Raw genomic sequence first — 27,453 nt, forward strand, 5'->3', positions numbered from 1 at the left:
AAATGTAACAGCTTGTGAAAAGTCTATTCACTGTAACTACTAGCAAAAAGGTTCGCTAAAAAAGATTTTAACTGTACAGTGAACGTTACCTAAAAATTCAATATAGCGATGACAATTAAAACATTCATGACAGCAGTTATGTATGCAAATAGGTATAACAAGTACAATGGCCGTACAACTTTTGAACCAGGAATCAAATTGTGGGAGCGAGATAGCGCAATGCAAGCGCGTATCTTTATCTCGTTTTTATACCTGTCTATCTAAGTGACAGTTTTACAGTCTTTAATGTCGATGGAAAACGCTCAAATGGTCAAAGTCACGTGACTTAGGGAAACAAAATGTCATTTCCAGAAATTTGAGCATTATTTTTCGATATTAACGAATGTAGAAATTTTACTTGGCTAGAGAGGGTTTTCAATTATTTATTACACATTAAGACAATGTTTTGTGCTGATAGTAAGAGAAACGAAAATGTAATTTTGATACATTTAGGATATTTTAAAGTAAAATTACTTGGCTAAGGGGGCCACTTAAGAGGCTGTCAGTGGGTATTATGATACATGTATGTCAAAAATAAATATTGTTATCTCTCAGTTATTCAGTTCACTGCCAGTAAATGAAGGAAAACAAAAACGCCCAGTGAATAAAAGTTCAACAAACCGTAATCGACGAAACTCTACCAGTAGCCAAGACATTTATCATTGAAAAACTGTGTTCTGCCTAACTAGCGTACCATTTGTAAGATGCAGGCAGCTCCAAGCCAGGCAGTTTCTCAGGATATACCGGCCAATAATGTGGCTTTACTGTCTTATATTCAAATAAATCAATTTACAACATTGTGATGAGTTAAATTTGAGCATTTATGCAAGAAAACGTTAGAATGGAACTTTACAATTAATGACACTTAAAAATAAGTAAACCACCTAAATTAAAAATAAGGTTTTCTTACAAATATAAAAATTGCCCAATGAATGAAGATAACCGAGTGGTTAAGGTCACCATGGATTCAATCCCCGCGTAGAACAAGCATTTGTTCGTGTGATCTACGAATGTTTGTCCTGAGTCTGGATGTCTTTGTGCATGTTAATAGAATATTTATGAAAAAGCGCAAGACACAATTAAATTCCTCAATGCGGGAGTCGTTTTTTTACAAATATTCTTTTTATCTTTTTATGTAAAAAATACATAATTATAGTATTATCGTCGTAATCGTCCCCATAATTGTTTAATTATTAATATACCAACGATTAATTAGCCGAATAATGGTTGTCTTATAATTTCGTCACGATTATTTCAGCCCGAACTTAACATGGAATTATAAATTAAGTATAATTGTGTAGTTGCTTACCGATTAACCTAATTAAATTAGGCATTTTCTAGGTCAAAAATATTCACTCTATATTAAACTGTACAGAGTTTTGTTCTGTTTTTCGAAGCTTTTGGTAGAGTTTCTTATAAAATAGTATTATTTACATTATTTTTGTTTTTATTTACATTTTATACACAGCTCTCTGGTCCTGGAATCTCCTCGGCTATGAGGTGCTCTCTCCTACTTAACGTCATATTACCTAAAGGAATGGGTTGTTTACTTAACACTGCTTTTGGTGGTGACAGTACCTGGGGATACATAGTATTGGTTAGTTTTATAGACATCACGAAAAACAATTGCTTTGAAAAAAGTTACAATATAAGTGAAATAATAGAAAAATGTGTGCTCAATATTTTTGCGATTATTCGTGATCAGTTTTAAGACTGAGCGAACATGTACAGTCATGATTGAGGTAAAAATTATATAGGAAATAATATTATTAAAACAACAAAAACATACAACCTACTTCAATTAAAAAACTACTGAGCTAAACTTTATGTTTTTATGGATTCAAAACCCTTTTTTTTGACGTGATAACTCACGTCAAGAAATCAAAGTCAAAAAATCAACAAAGTCGGTACATCTAATCCAAAGATCTCAAGAAATAAATATAAAAAAGAAAATACAGACGAATTGAAAAGCCTTCTTTTTTAAAGTTGGTCGACAAAGCGCTACCCTGCTTTTCAATGAACATGCATTTTACGACATTTATTATCACCACATTCAAACTACAATTACGTGTAGTGTCTACACCATAACATAATTAAACCTACGTTTTAATGAGTTGTATTTTTCACATCGGGTTGGCGCACGCTTTTAATTTAATATCATGTCTAGGTGTGCAAATAAGCGGTATATGGGCCACGCCACAGAGTTTAGAGAAACATGAATCGTATTTCCAGAGAGATACTAAAATTTAATTTCAAATCTATCTTTATTAAAACTTTAATTTATAAGATTGTGAACTGTTATTAGTTTTAATATGAACAAATAAAGGTTTAAAAATGTAATCGAAATAATTTATTTATGAAATGTAATAATAATTAGAATGAATAGTGTGGGAGTCGTTTAAGAAAGAAAAAAAAAGAGCTGATTTATTTGGTCATATAAGTTCTGGTATACCTATATATATATACCTACCTTTATATGTATATACCTATACATATATATATACCTTTATAGTATATTTTCCAAACACTACTAGTATTATTCTAATATACACCTTACTGTCTATATCTCTATCACTTTTTTCCCAACATAATCTCCTAGTCTTTACACTAAACTCATGACTTTAATAATCATAAGTTTAGTCTGAAGACTAGGAGTTGTGAGATGATAGCGTGTTTAAAAACGTTTTTGTTTTGTTTTTTTTTACACTATTCGCAGAAACTGCAAATACTTTACGTGTAGTGTAAGTGGTAAGTGGGTGTAGGTACCGACTAATTACATTATTCTTTTCTAGTAACTGGCTGCAAATGACTTTATAGTGGTAATAACAAAAAAATAAAAAAGTGACATGACAACAGCTTTTAAAACCCAAAACTTCAATCAAGAGCTCGCTACTCACGGATCGTTGATCGTCTATCGTTGCGTGCACGTCCTCCCCCCACTCGTCGCTGTGCACGCCGCCGTTTTTCGCGGCCTCTGCAACGCACTTCGCCGGAACCCCGTCTGTGTGCAAACAGTTTGATCCTGTTTCAATATATTGTTTGGAACGAGATGGAAATGAAAAGTGATGCTCTTTGAATGCCTTTACACATCCTGCACGGACTAATAAATTGGCGTTTGTGTTTTTTTGGGGATATAGGGGAAGAGGACGACCAAAGAAACGATGGATGAATTGTGTGAAAGACGATTTGGCTGTAAAGAGTGTTTCTTTTGAGATGACGGCCGGTAGGAAGGTGTGGAAGAAAATGACATGTTGCGCCGACCCCAAATAAAATAATTGGGATAAGGGCAGGGGAATGATGATGATGATTGTGTTTGTTTTTGGGTTCAGTATGTAAGCACGTAGCAAGTAGTAAATACTAAGGCACCACTGTCTATCCATCTGCTACCAGGCTGCATCTCTTGACATATTGATGCCATTGCAATAACAATACATAAAAACTAGTTAAAGCAACATTACGGTCATAAATTTGATGGCTGACCGTTCCTTTTTTTGTAAGAATTGCGCTTGACAGGTTTTCTTTGTCAACAACATTTTGTTTTTTAAACTTATTTCCTTCTATGGAGTGTTGACAAAACTAAAATAGGGTGACTGCCACATAAAATATAAGATGCCCAACAGTGAGATGAAGAGTTTACGTATACGGATTATAATGATATAGTTATATAAAATGTTATTCTCAAGATTAATGTGTAAAAAGACAATTTACTCACAAATAAGTTGGCGGGATTATCTCAGTTGGTAAAAGTAATAAAACACACATTATCAAAAGTTAAAGTGTTAAAATATGTTTTAATCTTCATAAAAATGCATTTAAACTATATTATAGTCTTAAAACGCGATATTAATTTCAAAGTTTTCCCGTAAATCTACTCCTGTACTATCAAAGAGGAATATAATCTTTACGATGTGAAAAAGACTGTGGCGCTATAAACTTTTCTGAGCAATCTTTTAGCTCTACAGAGCATGGTTGTTTAAATTTTTATTTAATTTGATAGTTACCATTTTAAGGAAGAACTCGAGAAAGGTTGAAATATAATTTCCTTTTTTTACTACTTAATGTAGACTAATCGTGACAGTCGATCAAAAACTGTAATTCTTTAGAATACTTTGCCATCGAAATGTCGACGTACGAACTCAATTCAAGCTATTAATATGAAAAGTCTATTTCATAAAGCTTATTTTTGTAAGACTTAATCTTTTTCATAAGACTTTTTAAACTAATATTCGATTTTAAACTGTGTCCCTCAAAAACTCAACAATCTCAAAAATTGTTCTCTACCAAGAAGTAAAGAACAGCTCTTATAAAACCGGTATGATCCAGTAAAAGCTGGTTGTATGCTCACCTGGCGGCGGATTCAATATGTCCGGCTGAGCTTGCTTGGGGGGCTTGAGAGTGTACGCCACGACGTACTGCCCGTCACCAGCGTTCAGCTGAAGCTCTGAAGACTGTTGCTTTGTCGGCGGATTACTCCTGGTAACATAAAATGAAGTTGAATAAGGAGAAAGATGGTTTTATATGTGAAATTATGAATAGTTTCATAACTAAGAATTGTTGAACTATAGTAAGTGGCTTCAGGTTGATTCGTTGACTTGTTTGTACCAATATAATTTGAAGACAGTAGAAGTCATTTTTGAGCTATAAATCCTAACACTGAGTTTATGATACTATTTTTAAAGCAGAAAAAAAACCTTTTGCCCAATTAAATTTTAACCTAAAAAATCAAACTGTTCAATTATAAAGTAACTATAATCTATCTTACCTTTTTCTACGTAGAAAATATCCAGTAAAAACAGCTACACAGCCACAGATGATGATGGTGAAAATGATAGACCAAAACGCAGCCTTCGACACACCAGCCATCAAACTAGTGCCGCCATCTAGTGGGAAAAGTAAAAACATTCCTTTAAAGATTAAAGCCTCGTTTTATTTCTCCAACTGATAGTACTATCAAATTGCTCCAAACTCCTAAACTTACTAGCCAAAACTGAAAAAAGGTTTTTTTTTCGATGTCATTCCGCGACGTACTCGTAGTATTTTATAGGTCCATAGTCAGTCGCTTGACTGCTGGGTTCTAGCGAGCATGATATAGTTCATACTATTTCAGTAACATTTGAACTATTTTGTTTTTTTTAAGTAACACGTAAGCGTAGTCAACACAGTCAAGACGCCACGCGTAGCCAACATGCTACGCGGAGTCAACACGCTACGCTTAGTCGATACGCTACGCGTAGACAAAGCGTTATGCGTAGTCTACCGTACAGTTCACATGGTGCTCATAGTCGGTAGCTGTCTAAGGTACGGTTTGAACGAATACTTAGAAAGAAAACTACATGAAGATGTTTTGAGTGAGGTAGAAGTTTATGGTTTTAAGAGTATGTATTATCTCACTTTTGGATTACTTAGCAGTTAAGTTATATAACGTTAATAACGTTATAGTTTTATCACTTTAGAAATAAATCTTGGTAAGTATCTTAGTTGGAGAAAACATTGCTTTTACATTTCATTTCTTGATAGAGCGCCAGAAATACTGCAGGTGATAAAAAAATAAATTTTGTATCTATCAATGTTCATGAGGTACTGACTTGATGACAGTTGTACAGACAACGGGGTCTTTATAATGAAATTTGATTTTAATCCTTTCGGTACAACACACAACTTAAATTTAAAACTTAATGTGGTTGACGGGGTCTACAACTGTTTCAATATTCTTTAAATTTTGACCACCCATTTTTTATTTAATCTAAGTTTCAGTATGATAAGTGTTAAGATTCAAATAATATTACAATCATAATGTAAGTAGTTCCAATGTATCCAGGCAACAGCCTTCCAAGCTCTCTTTTTAAGGCATATTAAAATTTCAGCAAAATTAGTTTCATAATACAACTCATATTTTGGGCTTTTAGTGAGCAAATTAAGGGATGTTATTTTAAAATAATGCAGGGAACTTAAATGAGTAACCGGATAATCCTTTAGCTGTCAGTTCAAAATGTTACTTTTTCAGCTACAAAAGGATTTTCAAAACCTTGTTCTGGGTGAACAGAGCCATGTCGTGCAAAAATACATCGTCTGTACTCTTTATAATATGAAATAATAAAATGTTGAGTAAAATAAAAGTTAGTCATAAAGAAATGTAGTTAGGTATAAGCAACATTTTTTTATTATTTATCAAAAGTTTTATGACAGAGCCTATTAAGCTCTTGACCATAAACGAAATTGTATAATTTTTATTTGTTCTTGGATAAATTACTGGACTTTTTATCATTTATAATTACTTTTACTAATTGCTGTAAGAAAAAAAAAATTACACACAATATTAAGTCTTCTAATATATTTTAATCTTATAACATTGACTTAAGCCGGATCTAAATGTAATATACGGAATAAGAGATATAATGATACTAGTATTTATGTCGATGCAAGAAAAGCACATAATCGATATTGATATCTCACATATTATTATAATACAATGAAATTTTATTCCACGACGTCTGAAAATATAATCCAATTAATTGGAATAAGCAGACTCTCGTAAAATAAACACAAATAAAATTAATATTTAAGGGATATCTGAAAATTACCCACAACAAACAGCGTTACCTTATTACAACAGAATATTACGATATTGGATGTCAGCCGGTGAATTAGCGTAATTACTACCCCTGTTCTCTCGCTCCAACGAACTTCAAAACAGAAAGTGGGAGGGAGATAGCTATACTCATTTGACGCTATTAGGCGAGTCCAAATTTAGGTCTAGCTATCTCACAGATTGCTTGCTTATTGTCATCCTATCAATAGCAAATTACACTGTCATTCCGATTTGCAAGCGAAAGGCTACTTCGTGAATAGGCCACAAATACATTAGTGTTCGTAAGAGCTTTATAAAGTACACATGCTTAAATTATTATATAACATGACTTACAAATATAAAATAAATAATTCTGCTTCATTTTTACACTTTTAAGCAGACAAATCTCAAGCATATTTTGAATTTTTGTCCTTAATCTAGAGATGCAAATACATTTTCAATTCAACGCTAGAAGATATTGTAGAGTCTTAAATCTAATGTGATTGGCTGACCGAAATACGAAAAACTCTCATCACGTCAAAGTAAAAATACACAAGCACATTTTTTTTTAATATTGCTTGAAGAATTCTAACCTTCGCTTTGCTAGCAGGAGCTGGAACTAAATAATTTACCTGTTCTTCTTTCAGGGTCCTGATACGCCAGAGCATGAAGCATGATACGGTCCGAAGCACCTTTGTCGTTCCTGGAGTGCACCGTTAATCTAAGAGCATTTCCACTCGACCACAGCACCGCGGCCGGCACCAGGAAAATGGCCACACCGTCTGGTTGCAATATAATTGAACGAGTTAATTGCGTGGAAGATTGTTACCGCTGAACGAGGTGGTAGTTAGGCGTGCTAAATGCTTGTCTGATTGTCTATGGAATTTGTATCAAGTTTAATGTGGCGACGTTTAGAGGTAGCGTTCTGGAAAGGTTGAATGGGTTATTTTGGAACAGATTTGGCTCTTTTAGCGGCTTTTATATTAATATTTTTGCGAATTTCAGAAATGATGTTTTATCCCATTTCTCTTCTTATTGTTAATTGACACCAAACCTCTAAACAAGACCTAAATTGAAATTGGTTATAAGTTTGTTATCTTAAAAAAAATGCTCATTTTATAGTATCCTTACCTGTCTCATTAGCGGTAACATTGAACCTGATTTTCCCGCTGTCAGAATCCAAAGCTTCTAGAACAACCAACTGCGGCAGTCCTCCGTCATAGCCGGTGACACAGCGGACAATGAGAGGTTCTTCAAAGTCTTCCCGACTGGAGTCCTCGATCCAGTTGGAGCCATTGCCCGCTGACACCGTGCAGTTTCTTGGTGGTGACGGACGAGCTTGTGGGATAAAAAATGGTGATATCAAAAATAATAATAATAATAATGTTAGTTTGAAATAAGTCCGATGGTCAAGACTAATCTTAAACTCAAATGGAGTTCTAATTCAAGAGTATACTAAAATTATTTAATACAAAACAAGCGGTCAATCGTAAAATCGTGCAATCATTTATTGCACGATTTCATGCCGGTTGGTTTCGTAATGTCACCTTTAAAGACACAACATAGAGTTTAAAATAGCACATCACATTGCTTTATAATGTTGCACGTTACTAACAGCGTGCCCGTATGACATATTTAAGCTGCTCGTTAGTATATCAACTGCTGACAACCAACTGATTAGGGGATTACTCTCTTGCCAGCTTAAACCCGCTGGGCTGGCCGGCTGCAGGCAGTAATGGCTGTGAGTCATAGTTCCGCAGCTCTAACTTAATTACAGCCATCGCTATTATACGCAGACCAATTACGTATCAATAACAATAGCCATAAAAAAGCATCAATTTAAAATAGCCAGACGAACTAACAAGCAAACTTCTGATACCTTCTCTTGAATAAGTTCCCTCATTCTAGTTTGACCTACATTGGACAGGAATTCAGTACCGAAATGCCCTATTGGCAAATATTATTTTGCCATCCAACTTCTAGCAATCAATCAAAATGTTTTAAGTATAATGCGGCCAAGTTCGTCAATGGAAAGGTCGATCTTTGGAGTAGTTTGAGTTCTGAACGGATAATTTTGTCTGAGAATAAAAAAAAAGTATCTTGGAATCGTAAGTTTCTGTTTAATATCAGTAGTTTTAAGGATTATTCAGGTATGTTGGTATCGTTTTGTGTGGAGTCACATCCCTGATCAAACGAACGAAGGATGAGGTGTATACCGATGCTCTCCACTTTGATTGCATAATGTATATCGCAGTTAGTATGCAGATGGGTCCACTGCACCTTAGGCACAAGGCGTTTCCACGGGATTCATTGTACTCATACGTGGAAGCTCCTTGTGAACCTTCTTTTTAATTTGGTATTTCGCAGAAAAAAGATTTCACTGCGTACCCACCTACTTCTTTTTTTTGTATTACTCTTGTGAGAGTTATTTCACACTAGCTGTTGCCCGCGACTTTGTCTGCGTGATTTTCAAGATGTGAAAACAATGAAGTTTAATAATAATGATCATCACAAAAATGTAACGCAATATTGAAAAACATCTTTTTTTACATTTGAAGCTTGCTTTTTTATTTCTAAATTTGTATGAATCTAGAGCCCCAAACACTATTTAATATCAGATGTTTGAATCAAACACGTTTCATCGTTTACGATACTATCCTGGTGTCAAATATTTCACAGCGTTTTAATGATTTTTTCTTATTTATCAAAAAGAGGGGTTTATAACTTTGGTTTCGAACCTATTGAGCAATTTTTATTTTGTTTATTTTGTTTTGAAAATGAATTATATGCGAGTTTTCTCAGACATATTTGAAATAATCGAGTTTAAAAAAAAAATGATGCTGTAATTAGGAAAGAATAACAGAAATAGAATATTGAGGACTTAATCAAGCGAGTTCTTAGTTTTGTTCGATGATATCATTGGTGGTAGAAAAATGGATTTAGAACTCAGATTGTCAAGCTAGATTATAAATCAGTCTTAGCGCTTCTGCTAAAAATTTGTTACTTTCGAGGAATTTCCATTTCTTAATTTTATCTTATTTACCCAACAGCTGTAGAAGGGTGGGTTATGATTTTCGAGCACGTCTGTACTTTGGCCCTCCCTACACCTCAAATGGCTAGACGGATTATGACAGTTGAGGTATCATTCAATTTTTATGTTCTGTAGCCAAAGAGGTCAACCGGAACCATATTAATGAGGCCCCGTTGTCTATTCGTCTGTCACCTGGCTGCATCTCAGGAACGGTGATAGTCAGACAGTTGTAATTTCTACACACGATGTTTTCTGACGATATAAAGGGGATGTCAAATTATTTTTGTGGACGGAACTGGTGAAGTGAAACACTTTATGTTTGACAGTCCTTTTAATATTAAAACTGATCTTCCAAACAAACATGAGGAATATTTACAAAATAGAAAAGTTGTTACACGTGTTATCTTGGCCCCCTGGTGTTCTGATCATGACTTGCCCTTAAATAGCATGATAAATAAATAGCGTGATAATAAAAAAATATAAGACACGCATTTTTTTAAATTGACAGGAACAATATTCTGAAGAATAGGAGATGTGGAATGTTAGGACTAAGCAAAATATGAACATAAAAGTGACTTCCTGCATGAGTTCTATTAACTGTACCGATTTACGAAAAGAAATTACGTATTTTATTAGTTAACCTACCTGACGATCATTGAAGTGCATTGCCGACATCCCTATTGCATAAATGGAATTAAAATAAAGAACTATACGGAAAAAAAAGGGTTAGCAGATAACACAACAGATAACAGATAAGGGATAACAGATTCTAGATATTGAGAGGTTGTTGTCTTTCGAACGATCTGTAAAAATGAGTTTCAAAAATTATATAAAAAATTGTTGGAATTGCTAAACGCTTTTGGTTAGTGTTTAGCAATTCCAACAACTTCAAGCTTCAACTTTTCAGCTTATTTAGCCCCTCACTTGTCTGGTTTATTCCATGAGGTTGGCGATGAAGTTACGCTGACCACACGAAGACTGCCGATACCGATAGCCAAAAGTATTTTCAAGACAGTGTATGACGGATAGGAATGAATATTTGGAAGAACCACGTGTACGGTCTCTATAATGGCGGATATAGTAAACTGATAAACTCCGCAAGACATTGAAAAAACCCAGATACCTATCAGTAGACATTGTTCTATTGATTTTTGTGTGTTTTTGATATAATTAACGAAATTCAATAGATACACATGTCAAAAACCGTCTAACGTACCGTCTTATTCAATGATAGCTTTAGTCTTATAGATCTATATATCTTTCATATTCCATATGCAGGTTTTTTTTTGCAAATTCTTCATTTTGTGGGTTTTTTTATCCCGAATACTTTTGGCCCATGTAATGTTGCAAATTTAAGAAAACATGATTTCATTTTTTGAAAGGCAATGAGTTCCTATTTTTGTTGCTAGTTGTTACAGATGAACCAAGGTAATAACTATGTTGTTCATTAATTTATTGTTATGCACAGGTATAGATAAGATCAATGTGACCTACATGCGACTTTGGGTTGAGTGTGAATACGAATGTTTTGATGTTGAAGTAGCATTGCCAACATCACTGAGTTAAACATATAGGTAAAAGTAAAAGTCAAAAGTATACCTATCGTAAATAAATACAAAATCAGTTTTACAGCATTTCACGTTTGAACTTGCGTAATTTTAGTACATCAATAAAAATAAAAATAATTTAAGTTCCAATGTTTCAAGAATGTATTACAAAGTAACAATTGCATAAAAAAAGTATGAATAGTTTATGTTTCTTTTATTTTACTTGTGATTTAGTCGCGCTAGGCCTATAATAGACTTGAAAGAAAATAAAATGACTAATTTTGTGAAAATGATTAATTTTCGAAAAAATATATTGTTGCTCTGCTAAAAGTCTTAAGATAAATAGCGTGATGTTTTTTTGTGTAAATTGATGACCGTACTACTCACTACCAAATCGGGTGAAAATACACCTCATAATTATATTACACAATGTTACGGGTGGGACCAAAAATTTAAAACTTTACTGCTCATGCCCCCCGCATAGTAGCGTTATGATTTTTATATATATGTTGAATCAAGCGTTTGACAATGTTCATGCCAAATTTGAATGAAATCTATTCAGTAGTTTATGAAATAATTTGATATTTGTTTATAGATATAAAAGGCTCCTGCTCACCCCCTGTAAGGAAAAGCGAGATAATAAGTAAAAAGTATGTTGACCGGACCTCTTGTTGATATTCTCTGAAAATTTGAACCAAATCTATCCAGTACTTTCCGAGATCTTTCCGGACATACATACAGACAAACAGACAAACAGACAAACAGACAAAAATTCTAAAAATCATATTTTCGGCTTCGGAATCATTGGTAGACCACCCAGCAATTATTCTTTAAAAAAAATATTCAATGTACAGTTTTCACTTTTCTACAATTTTATTATATGTATAGATTACACCCCATTTTTTGTATTAACTGTCATGCATTGAAACTTAATACGTATAAAGCGTATTTATTGGGGTAGTTTGACTAGTTTCACACCAAACCGGACCCCTTAATCATAAGCTGACACGTCACCCAGTTCCAGTTCAACTCGAGTACAGTACAGTTAGTAAACCGTTGTATCATACAAGTGCAAAAACAATAATGATTATCGTTATTTCAATTTCATTAATGTACTTACCAGCTGGTACAATTTGGAAGACACACGGTTGTGCCTGCCTGCCTACTGTGTTGGTGCCCCGGCAGGTCAGCGCACCGTAGTCCCGTTCACTTGCCGGGGTATACCGAAGCTCGCTAATACTGCCGTTCACCGTGCCTACAGTAAAAGAAACCACCATCAATATGAAGACACGCATTTGTCCGGTTTTAAAACATATTCAAAAACGATTGGGATATGATCTTAACAAATTTTGGTGGCTTTCAGACACCTACAAATAAATATCGCCATTCTTAAATTACACTGCCAGGTGCTTAGGTACACCTAAAAAGTCCTATTCTTAAATATAAATTTATTTAAAAACAAAACCGAATCAACCCTTCTCGAAAAGTTAACAAGATCAAATAAAACGAGGATTAGCCCTCAAAACGAAATAAGCGTAATGACAGTCAAGACGTTTGCAGAATTAAGTAATTAGGCTCATTTATACACAATGGGGTTCTCAAAGTGTCCCAAATAGTGGAGTGTTTGCTTTTAGTGCTTGAGTCAGTTCAATCAGCACCTCATGTTCCCAGACACAGCCAGAATATGTAACGAATGTTACGTAAACACGATTTCTTTGACTTTCAGAACAATCTTTGTTCTATCATTTAGTTTTGTATGCGATTGGGAAAGGTTATCTATAATAAGATCTTTAAGCATTGTTTGTATGTGTGCGTCCAGATCCTTGTCCGAATGATTGTTTATTGTAATTAGAATGTGATTGTTTTTGGAAACGTTTCTTTAATAAGGTTTTATTTAAATGGATTTGAAAAAGAGTCTGAGAACAATGAGCTCGTTTAGACATTTCTCAGGATGAAGATAGGAAATGTCTGAAAAATTCCAGCAAACTAAAAAGATACATAAATCTTAAAGTTAATTCCACCATATTAGAATTATAAATACCATAAGTCTCGTTTTTACAAAATATTACGAGAATTAAAAATTATTATAAGAATATTATAAGATTTTTTTTATAAATTATTATAAGAATTTACAAAATATTTAAATAAAATAGCTTCTTCCTTCTTCATCAAGTACCTACACATTCATTTCCTTCAAGTTCTGAGAAGCCTCATAGAAGAAAACAACGATATTTTTATTAAGGATCGTTTTATTTAAAATAGAACTATAAAAGAGTCTTTAGAAACATGTGTACCAGGAAAATAAACTAAGTACTTACCGTATCTAGCGGGAGAAACATTGAAGCTCTCGCCACTGTTGTTGAACTGCCACAGAAACGTGACGTCAGCGGGGTCGGCGTGTACTGAGCAGCGCACGCGCAGCACCTCGTCCAGTGCCGCCCCCACCACTTGTGGTGATGTCTCCCCACATACTGGCGCATCTAAATGTAAAACACAGTATTTACCAACATCTGCTAGCTGAAGATGTGTCATTGCATGTTTTGTGGAATTATATTGACATAAAACTCATTTTAAACCAAAAATGCCGTTGAAATTTATATTCTTCAATAGTACAAAACGAAAAGAAACTGCATCAATCAAATCCATTCACAAACCAATATACATTATCTGTAAAATGTCTCTTTGAAATCCAAATCATAAAACAATGATAGCAATAAAGTCATATTTTAGTGTCCATATAATAATATCTCCATATATTAAAGATCAGAACAACGATAAACAAAACGTCGGCCGAATATTTCCCAACAAAATATCGCCGAGTGCAAAAGGCACACGCCGGACGTGATGGGTATACTACAATTTGGAAACATTTGCATACTAGGCAAATAGCCTGTACATCGTTAACTTCGTACCCAACACCGGCCTCCTAAATAACAAGCATAAAATATCCATAAATTTAAAAACTCCAACGACCAGTTTTCCTGTCATAAAGCGATAAATATAAATCAAGTGTACAATTATTTCGGCAGTTAGGAATTATTTCGTCTTCCTCTCACGTCGGCAATTAAGTGTCGGCCAGTTGGACTCGGAAGGAAGCTCCTCGATGCGCCAATATAGAATTGTGTAATAAATCACGCTGCGGACGTTGTTGTTGATTTACGTACCACCCTGTATAATCAACGTGTAGGTACCCTCTCATTACGCTGCGAACTCGTGTTTTTCAAATGCTTGCGCAAAAATCTAAAATTGCTCACTGCTTAAATTACATACCAACTCGGGCAAAGTTTAAAAACGGCGCTTATTCAACACTTTAGAACTGTCACTCAAAACATTTTCATGTCAATGATTACTCCACCTTCAATTAAAATAATAATTCAAAACAAATAATATGAAACCGTGGAATTCACAACAGCGTTTTTGTTATTTAAAATTTGTTTAACTTTAGCAATTAGTAAAATTGATTTGAACCTTCACAAAATGGAATTTTATTAATCGTCCTCGTTGATTCGAGAAACAAGTCAAAATATCCATTAATATTATTTTGTAATTCAAAAGCAAAATCAAATAAGTAGGTACTCAAGAATTGGAAGTAATGAACAAAATTGTCCCTTTCGGTTCACAACTGGAATTTGTGAGAGCTTTTTTCTTTACAATAGTTACATTCCGTAGGCTTAGATGTTATTTCGTATTCAATGTCTAGTTTTACGAACAATTTCGATTTATTGCTTAGAAATTAATTCAACGTGAACAACCACATATTACAGTGGAAGCAAATGTATGCCAAGGATTTCAAATAAAATTTATACGCGCAAAATTATACCCGAGACCTGAAACAAAGCTGGGAGTTACATTGAAGCCACGAAATAGCAGATTGAGGAGGTTCGGGGAGAATCGTAGTAATATTAGACAATAATTTTGATGATTTACCGGCGGTGGAGCCTTCCCTCCCTGCCAATTACTATGCGGACGGTCGGCCACGGAAGGAAGTTGGTACGTCGATCCCAACCGCAATCATTTGAATACTATTCGCAGACACATCGGTATTTATAGGACAGTAATTCATACTGCTCGGCGACATTTTATGGGATGCCAGTGTGTCCGGTATATTACCGAGGATTAGGGATATGTAAATGAAGTGTCTAGTGTGTACCCGTTATAATTTGGTGTCGCTACCTCCCCGAGAACTGTTTGTCGGGGAAAATTAAAATGTAAATAGCAAAGCGTTTAACGAAAAAATAATGCCGCTGAGTTAGGTGGTAATAGCTAATTAAAAATATTTGTCTGCGCGATTTGAGGTATGTTAATTGTGTGTGCAGTTAAGCCGAGAACTGTAATTAAGAATGGGATGTATATAGAGAAAGTTTACAGGTGGAAATTTACTGTTGAAATTTGTAATAAAAGGACAACCTAGTCCTTCGAACGGGATTTCTTTAGAAGGAAACATTATTAAAATGTGATGGCAATACACAAGTATGGCATTGACAACACACAGAATTATAGCTAGGAAGTCGACGGAGGTAATCCTCAAGTTCGAAGTAAATAAATAAATCAAAAGTAAATAATTTATTTTATTTCTACCTAAACAATATAAGAGAAGTGCTGGAAAAGTTCGACATAAAAAGAAAATTAACGGATGTTTCCGAACACCCACTATCATAAAGGCTGTATAGCCTGAAGCTTGATAAAAAAGTGTAAGTGCCTTCGAGATCAAAATTGTATTTGTCGGATAAAGTCACGTCTATAAAAAGATGAAAATGATACGCTTTAGTGAACCCGGGAATATTTACAACATTTTTCCCTTTATTGATTAGTATTAAAGATTTCTGTCTGACAGTTGCTGTGAAACATTCAGGAGGGACAAATTGTTATTGGATTTATGACACATTCAACAGTTCATGACTTAAATCAAATTAAAAAAACATATTCAAAAGGTACAGACCATTTATTGAATCACACGGGACAGGCGATTTACTGTAAAGCAATAATCAAAACGAGAAGAGATTTACGCACTAGCGGTCATCTCCCACGGCATATCTTTCAAGTATAAGACTGAATACAAAATCTAAGATTCGGTCAAGTTTAGTAACTAGTGCGTAAAACTATATTCTTGAACAAACATATTAAGCAGCGTGTGATTATGTGCTCATTATATGCCAGCTTTGATATAAGCAAGTTTTGATATAATTATGTTCTACTTACATTGCACCCTTAAAGATACGACTTTGCTGGACGTCTCCCCTCTAGCATTGGCTGCCTTGCAAGAGTAGCTGCCAGCTTCTCTTCGTGTCACCTTCTGCAGTACCAGGGAGCGAGTGCTGACGATGATGCCTGACGTCATATTCTGACTCACAGGCCTGTCCTGGAGGAGAGGTGATTGTGTCACTTATAGATAGAGGAAATTAAGATTAACATTCTAAGGCTGGAAACTGACTGCAACAGCTTGGAAAATGTTTAGGCAAAAGTCACATCTAAGTTTATTGCCACACATAATGACGGATTAGAAAAGTCTCTTAATACGATTTATAATTTATTGTAAGTATGATATTCGTCGATCATTCAAAAGCAACCATACTGCAAATCAAAATATCGAATTGAAACACGGTAGTCAAAATTATAACGAGTCCATAACTGTCAAAAATCAACTTATCTAACGTCTTAATATTATTTTCAACGCATTTATACTACAAACTAAAAGAAATACGAAAACTTTTTAAAGTCTAAAAAATCTTATACTGGCCTAAAAACGCCGCAAAAGAGTTAAAATCATAACGAGCCACCGCATTGCGCTTTTAAGGCGTACTTAGACAAAAGAGGGCAGTACCCTGTTTTCATGATTAACTTGCGGCACCGAGCCTTCTTCAAATAACAATATTTTTAATGTATTGTCATAAAAAAAACTGTTCTTAAAGTAAAAAAAAAATCATTTATAATTTCCCGACCTAAGAAATGCACAATCGACTGTTACTTATATTATGTTAATGCGCCGTTTAATTTCTCCCTGCACATAATAATGAAAAAAATGCATATTATCATGTTTAATAGGTCAAACTAAACGAACTAGACATTGATGGAACAATTTGTTACATTTTGAAGTGTTCGTTTTTCAGGTTCGCCTTGTTATTAAAGTAAAACCACAACAAAAAATAAAAGAATTTAACAAGGAACATTGATTCATTATTGTGTTTTAATGTAAATATCCCTATTAAAATAGCCCCAAATAATATTGAGTTTAAATCATTTATTTTACTGACCTACTTCTATTCAATTGCCCACAGATTATATTTTTATGAGGGTCTATATCGATTAAAGGGAATTAACTATTTAAAAACGTATTATTTATAGATGTCCAAAAAATATCCAGAATTAAAATCTTATTAATATGTTTTGTGTTACTTTATTGGTCACGCGTTTAACCAAGTTTTGAACGAACCTTATGTAAATAACTATAAAGTTTACATTTGCGCACTTTTAGAGAAAATAATTGTTGCATTTCCTGTATATTTTAAGCTGTTATTATAACATTACGATGACGCCTCTACACATTAATAAACAAGTAAATTCTAAATTATTCAGGAGTTTTTATTTACGACTTACGTTCAAATTTAAATGCTTCAGCACATAAACTAGGAACGCGAATTGCTATTTTTTCTCGCTACCGATACTTGAGTAAAATCGCTAGTTATTTGTTTATTGCCTGTTCAGCAAAGTTTTTTATGTTCTATTTAGAATACTGCAGTTCAATAACAAAATAAAAACAGAAGCTGGCTTAAAAGACTACTGTTAAACTTACAAATAAATATAAAAAAGGCTTTTGAATACTTTAGATCATGCTCATATTTTATTTGATGTAATTTGTCAGAGACATTATGAAGTTGAGTGAGTAGGTAGATCTGAATCGTTTTTTTAACCGTATAAAAATTAAACTTCTTAAATCGACCAGTATCATTCTCTTAATGTTAATATAATTACACCGATTACTGATCTGATTTCCGTAAATCTATTTAATCGACAATTTTCCGAAGTTACCCATCAAATTTCCACTCAAAAACACAACCCACCTACATACCTATTCTTACAAGTATACGACACATCACAAAAGCGAACACAACATCACATCATAATTGACTTTACCTTCAAATGACATTAATAACTTACGTTATGGTACCAAGAGATGCGATGCTCCCTCGGGTTGGCGCGAACGTTGCACTCGAAGTATACATCGTCACCTTCCTTTATGTCATGAGGATTCAGCGTGCTGCCAAGTGTCAGGGACACAAGGGGGCTGTCTGGAGACAACATATAATATTAGTTGACTGAGGAGTGCATTGTGTTTAGGCATCTTTGAGGTTTGGTTTGAGTTATATGAAATGGAATTGAATTGATATGAAATGGGTAATTCTGATAGAATAGGATGAGTAAAATCATTTTTCTCTGTGATTTTTTTTTTTTATTTAAGCGTTGGGTGTCTCTTTTTAATTACGTACCCTGGTACTAATGAAGGTACTATATGAAATTCAAGTCAAACTTTAACATGTAATATAATGTTATGTGATTGTAATGCTTTTAAAACCCGACGCGATACAAGGATTAAATTATTTAACGCGAGAGTTAAAAAAGTGAAAAGTGAGTTGTATATAAAATAAGCTAAAAAAAGGTCTATCAAACACAACTTTCAAATCATTACGTTAATAAGTTACATCTAATTATTAAAATGGTTTCCTCTCCCACGTATTTTACCAACAGTATACAAAACAACAATTTGGTTAGCACTTTAGCAACTTCGTTTTTAGCTTAATTCAATTATGTTTTTACGATACTACCACGCATATTTTATAGATATATTATAAAATACCTCAGAAATGAGACAAAGGATTAGATAATTACAAACTTAATCAATATCGAACAGGAACTTTGCTCTTTGTTATTACGTACAGTTGTTTGCACTAATAAGGTAAGCATAATATTATCTGCGTGCCTTTTTTCCACCCATAAAGTGATCAGCTATCAGTCTTACTGAATGCAGCTAAGTCTAGTGTTTTACATGAAGCGACTGCCTATCTGATCTCTCCAATTACGCAGGCAACACGATACTCCTTGGTAAGAGAGGTTGTCAGATTTTCTGGCTTTTTACTACCAATAACGACAGCCAAAGATGTGTAAATGACAGTGTCAGTAAGTTAAGCAATTTGTAATTAATTGTTAAACATAAATTGATCTCCGATACCTGAAAGGTTAAACAATGAATTGGCAGTCAAATGTTTCAACTGATCATTGGCAAAAAGATTAACAATAAATCGACCGAGGTTTAAGAGGTGATTATGTAATTTTTGTTGTTTTTCAGCGACTGAAAAACAGAATTCACGTTTAAATAAGTGCACAAGTTCATCGATCATGTCACGGTTAAGCTGTGCTTGATTGCGGTCGGTGCGTGGATAGGTAACTATTACAATCATAAAAAGTTCCTACGTGTTCCAAAAGGGTCCCGGCTGTTATTTAAACCTCTTTGACAGTCGTTATGGGTAGTCAGAAGCTAATAATTCTGACAACCAGTCTTACTAAGGATTATTGTATTGTCCATTAACGGAGTTGAGGAGGTCAGATAGGCAGACGCTACTTGTAAAACACTGGTACTTAGCTGAGTCCAGTTTAATTGGAAGTCAGTGGAAGCTGATTCCGTCATAGTTCGGAAAAGGCTGGTTTCAAGATGATGTTAATTTTGTATAGAATAAACTCATGCTGCAAAAAAGGCCACTCCAATGACGCACGCAACTGTACGATCAATCTAAATACATGAGAAAGTTTGCTTTGAAAACCTCCTTACACAGTCGATATAATTAATTTGTTCCTTTTGTAATTAACAAGTGCTGCGAACAACAAATTCATGTATCTGCCTTATCGTTAAAATTTAATCAACAAATATACGTAATTTTTGGTATAACCGTTCATGTTACTGGCATAAAATTATTTTTGGATAGTTTTTAATTATAGGTCCTGATTGGATATATTTCAATTGTATTAATTATATTATTAATAATAAAATTCAAAATTAGCTTGGAGAAGTATCAATTATACATACAACCATGATTTGAAAAATCATCTCTTATTCCCTGCAGTATCGTTAATAAATTGTTGTTTTTTGGTTTTTCTTTTTTTACGATTTCCTCACTAATTTCATCCCTGTGCCGCAAACATACAAATCACATGGACAATAACACACAGACTCAGATCATAAATTCGTGGATCACACAAATACATGTCCTACGCGGGGATCGAACTCGCGACACGATACGCGCCGTGGGTTTGGCGGGATGACCTCAACCATTCCGCTATCTGTGCAGTCAAATTACGCAAATATTTTTCATACATATCAAGAATTTCATACTCCATTAAAAAAATCACCAAAATCGGCTAGTCAGTTTAGAAGTACAATCAAGACAGATACAGACAAACAAGTATTGTAAGATCAGATACTAACATACGACGTTGAGCTGTAGGTTGTCGTCAATCGACTTCGTGGGGAGACTGGGGTTTGAAGCCACACACTTCACCATCGCGCCGTTGTCCGCTGGGCTCGGGCTGAACACCAGAGTGCTGACGGACCATGTCTCGTTGGAGTGATCTGATATCTAAACAAGAAAAAACTTATTTTTAAAGTAAATATCATGAGACTGATTCATTATTAAATGATGCAATGGTTCGAATCGCGATCCCGCCGCGTCAGCTCATGGTTAAAGACTCGGTTTGGGTCCGAAACTAGTCGAGCGCTCACGGTAAATACGCGTGAGTAAACTGTTGCATCATTTAATAAAAAAAAACATCTGAATGCTTGATATATAAGAGGCCTTATTATTATTACTATATTAAATCGTATTATTGAATCATTTTTCAGAATAAACCAACGCAAGATGGGCGAAATTTTCGTGGGTTTGATTTCCACATAAGATGGATTCTCACTTATTCTGAGCCTGGATAAAACCTCTTTGATAATCTAGATAAGACTCCTGCTTTAAGGAACTTTCTACAGCAAGACTCGTTATTTTTTCAGTACCTACTCTTAAAAAACAATAATGTTAAAACACATAATAATATTATGGTGTGAAGTATAATAATACATTTGAGGGGTCTACCCTGCGATATTGATGACGTATCATATTGGACGCGATAGAAGCGAGCCGACGCTGATGGTTTTTATGCCCCGAATACCCTGTTGTGGTTCACTGAGGGTTAATCAGACTACCAAAAAGAACTTAATCTATCACACAAAGTGTTTATATGGCCAAACTTGTAAATGGGGTAGGATCTAATTAGATAAATTACATTTTTTTATTATAATTCTAATATATCTATTAAAATTATATTCCTTATTAATATGGTCATTATTTTAGCAGTAGCACTCGGTGCAGATTTATGTTGCTCCTGTAGCAAAAAAACATATTTATCGACAGATAACTACTTTGGTTACTGTGGCTCCTGTAAACGAGTAAAGGAAGGAACATCAGTGGGTTTTAGTTAGTAGAAGATTGACACTACCTTCCACTCAACGCAAGAAAGAAGGAGACATTTGATGACTTCCCATCCGAAAAAAGGTACAGTAACTTTGAATCACTATCGACATATTTCTGTTAAAGACCAGACAGTTACATATGGAGCAGGAACTACGCCTACACATTAAGAGGAATAAAAAGCCAAAGTCACAAATGGAATTTGAAATGGTCTCCTTCCTAGCCATTGTATAAGCTAGAATGACCGAGCAATTAGTCGAACGCTAAATCAAAGTCCATCAATGTACCGAATCCGACTATAAAACGCGACAATCGATTTAAAAGCCACAGTGCGTGCTTTGCTTTAGAATGGAAGTTAATTGAGGGATTACCTACCGCGCTCTATTCAAATAAGAGCAATGAACGTTGCACAAATTCAAAGTTACGTACATTTTGTGGATAGTGATTTTTTCTAGAATGCAAGGACTGAAATTTGTTAGGAAGAGTACTGGCCAGTATTTTTAGAAGCTTTTGTTTTATCCTTTTTATACGAAAGACCCAATCTGTCAAGCTAAATAATTGAACCACTACCCGATGCCTAAATAAAAAGAAATATTACGTGTCTGTCAAATAAATATATTTACCCAGAAGGCTATAGGAACTTAGTGAAGAAAATTAAACCTTTTTGGTTACGTAGGAAGTCTACATGGGTAATGTGCCGGTATCATAGCTGAGTAACTCTTTTGTGTAAAATTATTCTAATAAAACCTCATTGGTTATGCTTCAGCTGCATGTACTACGTAACATATTAAATTGCAGGTTACACGTCAGTATAAAGGTGTATGTATAATACGTAGGTGTAATAGATACGCGCCTACATCGCCGTCTGCCAGTTCGAATGTTCTTTGAAGGCTTTAGTCGGCTTTCAGGTATTTTCGTCACGAGCGATAGATTGCCTACAAAATGAATAATTTGTGCCTATTTAAAACTGTTTCTGGGAGTGATTGTGACCTAAAGATATGTGTATCTAAGCAATTACATTCTTTAGTATTAATTTCTTTTATAAACTGTGAATTTAATTTGGAAAAAGATCTAACAAACAACATTTTATCCAAAAATAAGTTATCAAAGTGATTTAAATGACTATTAATATTCACAATATTTTAAATATCTTTTGCTCATTCTCGCTCTACCGAGGTTTCGTTGTGCTATCTTGCACACCATTGGGGTGTAACATTCCTCCATCTACCGTCATCACATAAGACTGAGTGTCTCGCACAGCTCCATTTAAGTTTCTACTATTTTAGGATGTCGACTACTTTAATATGACATCGAAAAATACGTTTTCCAGGGCAGGAATAAAATGTATGTGAAGTTATTTGAGGCTGAAGACGATGATTTAAAACTTTTTCTTTATAGCTAACTTGACAAAAAAGCATTTTTATGCGAAAAGGTTTACTTGAATCAAGAGTATTTATAGAAAAAACCGTTGTGTATGTTTTAAAAATGTATCTGTAGATACCAGTCAATCTATACATATAGTTAAAATTGGTCTGTCTACTACGCAACGCTATTATATACCTACGCAACATACACCAAATATATATTTTTTAATTTGTGTGTCTCCCTATTTCAGCTAATCTCTAAAGTAGCTGGACTGTCTTGACTGGCAAATAGCCGATATAATAAGGGGTCTACATTTTATTAAAAACATAGAAAAAAAATTTTTTTTTTTGTTAAATACACGCAGACAAAGTCACGGTTTTAGTTATTGTTTTATAAACCTCAAAATAATGAATGACTTACCATATTTTTATCGAAGGCCCGGTTATCTTTGTACCAGACCATCTGAGCTGGTGGGCGGCTTCCTTCAGATACGCAGCGCAGGGTGGCGGCCGCCCCAGCCAGGAGTTGCTGCGGGCGGTTCAGCAGCGAAACCGACAAAGGAACCACTGGACGGAAAGAACAAAAAGTTGAACGATTTAATGGATAATATTGTATCTAAAGCCTTAACTAGTTGAGTTAGGAATCGGGTATGTCATCATCATCATCATCATCATCATCTGCCTTTAGTAGTCCACTGCTGGACATAGGCCTCCCCCAATGTGCGCCATAGCGCCCTGTACAACTAGATAAATAAAATAATAAGCAACGCAATGTTATCTAGCTCTATTAGTAATTTAATCTTAAAAAATAAACAATCAAAATGCACTTATCATAATACTGTAATTACCGGTATGTAATACTAATTATCTTACCGGTTGTGTGTGGTATTACTAAAATAGACTTCGCATTCGATAAAAATAAAATCCAATTGTTGAAAAAAACTTTCAATCAACATAAACTTATATCCAGTTTTATTTGGCTTAAAACTAATCAAAACGTGAACAGTGAAGTTATATAATATGTTGTTAACAACATTACAATACAAGATATTGCATAAAAAACAATATTGAATCGAAACTTCAGATACAAATTTTACCCATAACCGCTTCCAAGTTTCAAGAGATAAAATCTTCAAAAGCCTACCAGCAGCACATTAAGACTGTATACAATAATGATTTGCATTTTATTTATGTTCCTTTTTATAACTAAAAACCTTTTACTTCGAAAGGGTTTTGATAATCATCTTTTGAGAACGCCACTTAATTAGTCTACTGCCTATCTAAGGCAAGAGTTTTTCAATTACTGTCTGGTAAAAAAAGAAGATTTAGTAAAGTAATTCGAATCTGTTCAAACAGAGATCTATAGTAATTAGGAAACGTTTTGAGTATCTTACTTATTGAAATTCAAGATGTTTAATAATTTAACATCCATTTGAAAACTAACATTGGACAATTTTAAAAAGAAAACTTTAAAAGATATCTTATCAAAAGTGACTCCTGCAGCAAACTATTTCATGCTTCTGTGTTGGGCAATCTCAAAAACATTCAAGGCAGATTCGTAAAGATATCCATACTCGAGCCATCGTAGATATTAGAATATGTTAGTATTTAAGTATTTACTTGATAGAACTAGGAAATTAAATAATAACACGAACTGAGCAAATCGACAGAATAATATATTGTAAAGAAACAAATGACAAGACCATAGATTAAAAAGGTACAGAATATAAACTATGGATGGCGTTCAGTGTTGCAATTAATCATTTCAGCAGTAGATAACACATACAGTTGCCACTCGCTGAGATCAAACCGATATTTTTTTAATTTCATCTCTCAATTAAATCACTATCTCATTATTTCTGTTCATGCTAAACTCACGTCACGCTAAACTCACGTCACGTTTTAATCTCGATCACTCGATAGTTTACAAATTGAAGCTACAGAGATATCAAGCAAGATGGATTCAGTGTTTGTCTCACGTGCTTGAATTGTGAGGTGGTTACCATTGAGAAGAGTCAGTTGTTAACGCAAGCTGTTGAAGGTTAGACGTGTCATCAGTACGTGACATTAGAGTAGTCATTAGCCAGTATACTTACTTATAGTGGAGGCAAAGGGATTCTATAGTGAACTTAAAAGAGCTTGATAATTTACTATTCGACCACAACTGGTCTCTTATTTTGAGCTCAGACATACATAAACACTTATGTCATAAGTAATACATGTAGCCATTCAATCTATAATTATTATCAAAAAAAGTATAAAACTCAATCAAACTCTCCAATATTTGACCTTTTTGATTAACCTGAAAAAAGTTTTCACGAAAAACGTTTGTTAAATGTTCTAAACTTTTGCGTTTCGTCTGTCGAACTACTGAGGTTGCGCCCTTTACAAAAACTCGGTCAAGATTAAGGACCTTAATTAAGATATCCTTTTTCTTGTTTTAATTACGAATGAGACAACCACCTCGTTTAAGCTAATTTATGTACTAATATAAATGAGATTATAGAACTATGTTGTAATTAATTACGTTTAATTGCTTTGGGATTGGATTAATTTATAATAACATATTCATCTAACGTGACAATTTGATGTTATAGTCATACACAGAAGTAATTATTAAAGCCGTAAAATAATAGATATGAACAGAAATCTGGTCAACAAGTTAAAAAATATTGATCTGAAAATTTACATAAATAATACTTATTTTTATTTCATTAATTGTTGATAAACGTTAAGTTATTCAGTATTCGGCATTCATTTAAACAGAAATCACAAATTAAAGATTATTCGATAAAAAAAACTTACAAGCCTTTGCGAAAATTCTAGGAAACTATCAATTATTGATGACGATGAAAATAACCATTACTTCTGTTCGAAAAAAAACACGTAATCCGATACACCCGTAAACAAAATTGTAAGCATTTCTCGGAAATCATCCGAATCTGTTTCTATCTCAAATTCTGAGTAAGTGTCAAATAAATATGTACAGCAACAATACTTCGCAGAAACCCATAATTTACGATTATATTGACGGTTGTCTTCATGTTTTAGGTAATTTGTCTTATTTACATATTTTGATATTCAAAGGGAGCTATTTAAAAAAAATGGTACACTAAGGTAATGTTTTTTTTCCAAAAAGGTTATCATTAATTTCATGTCCACCTTCGTCCATTTACAGAAGGAACGACAATTGACGATAAATGCATCTTCTTCTTCTTTAGTTTTATTTGTTGTATAATCAGGTAAAATCAGGTATCCGAGCTTAAGACCCCTGGGCCCAGTAGGCTGAATAAGCCTATACAGTCATCCTTATACAAGAATAATACTGTTAAAAGCTGGTTCTTGGAATTACCCGGTCTCTGTTGTATCCAGTTCATATATCCAGACCTATTCTTGACCTACCACATGTTGCTACATATACACGTTCCTTTTCATAATTTTTGCCAACGTTTGTTTTGCATCAACCTTTAAAATCATTATTTGATAACGGTTTATTCACGCGTATTTATTATTTAAATCCGACGCATCAGCTCATGACAAAGTACTCTGGTTGGGTCCGAAACTAGTCGGGCGATACTGATAAATACGCGTGAGTAAATCGTTATCAAATAATTATAAATTCGCTTCACAAAAAATATAATAAACTTTTTAATGAAAATGAATAGTAATGCCTACTAATATTATAAATGCGAAAGTAACTCTGTTTGTCTGTTACGCTTTCACGTCTAAACCACTGAACGGGTGTGAAAGAACATACAATAGTTTTTATCCCGGACTTTTGAAGAGTTTTCTTGGAAACGCGATATAACCGACATCCACGCGGGCGAAGCCGCGGGTGAAAAGCTAGTTTAAAAATAAAAACTTACAGTTCAGCTCCAGTCGTACAATTTTCTCCTGCGGCGGTACTAGGTTGGTGTTGGATGCTCTGCATTTGAAGGTGGTGTTGAGGTCTTCTCTCTTCAGGTGCTGAAGCTCCAGACGGTTCACGATGACGTGTGTGTCGGTCTTGACACCTATGTACTGTGAGGCTGGGGTTCCGTCAATCCACCAAGAGACTGTCGGTTCTGGACGACCTGGTAAAGGGAATGTCTTTAAACAATCAGATTGATAGCTTCAGAGATTCGGTTTTTAATTCTGCTTTAAAGAAACTTTTGTGGGGATAGTTTAGTGATACCACGGTGTAGTCATAAGTAAATATCGAAAATGCCCGACTAGTTATGGACTCAACCCAAGTTCTTAACCATGATTTGAATTGGCAATGGGGTCGCGGTCGAGCACGAAAGTAGTCGGGAGTTCCTGATAAAAATGCGTGTTTAAACCGTTGTAAATAAAAATCAAAAATACTAGTCCTTACAGTTTTAAATAGTCGGTTCTTTAGTATTAATTTATCCATTCCCTAAAC

At 34.2% G+C, this 27,453-nt stretch overlaps 1 protein-coding gene across 1 annotated transcript in view; it reads right to left on the reverse strand.

Moving 5' to 3' along the window:
• Positions 1-1,055: 1,055 nt before the first annotated feature.
• Positions 1,056-27,453, reverse strand: part of LOC113498788 (neural cell adhesion molecule 1-like) — a gene marked incomplete at its 5' end in the record, with an annotated part of 32,295 nt that continues 5,897 nt past the window's right edge. Inside the window, 13 exons of the mRNA XM_026878932.1 lie at positions 1,056-1,617; positions 2,937-3,130; positions 4,385-4,512; positions 4,802-4,919; positions 7,240-7,389; positions 7,739-7,945; positions 12,306-12,440; positions 13,504-13,665; positions 16,385-16,544; positions 18,341-18,471; positions 20,661-20,811; positions 23,473-23,618; positions 26,918-27,124. Coding sequence (XP_026734733.1) covers positions 1,498-1,617; positions 2,937-3,130; positions 4,385-4,512; positions 4,802-4,919; positions 7,240-7,389; positions 7,739-7,945; positions 12,306-12,440; positions 13,504-13,665; positions 16,385-16,544; positions 18,341-18,471; positions 20,661-20,811; positions 23,473-23,618; positions 26,918-27,124 — 2,009 coding nt within the window. The remainder of the gene's footprint in view (positions 1,618-2,936; positions 3,131-4,384; positions 4,513-4,801; positions 4,920-7,239; positions 7,390-7,738; positions 7,946-12,305; positions 12,441-13,503; positions 13,666-16,384; positions 16,545-18,340; positions 18,472-20,660; positions 20,812-23,472; positions 23,619-26,917; positions 27,125-27,453) is intronic.

Source organism: Trichoplusia ni, chromosome 11, assembly GCF_003590095.1.
Source record: "Trichoplusia ni isolate ovarian cell line Hi5 chromosome 11, tn1, whole genome shotgun sequence".
Lineage (NCBI taxonomy): Eukaryota > Metazoa > Arthropoda > Insecta > Lepidoptera > Noctuidae > Trichoplusia > Trichoplusia ni.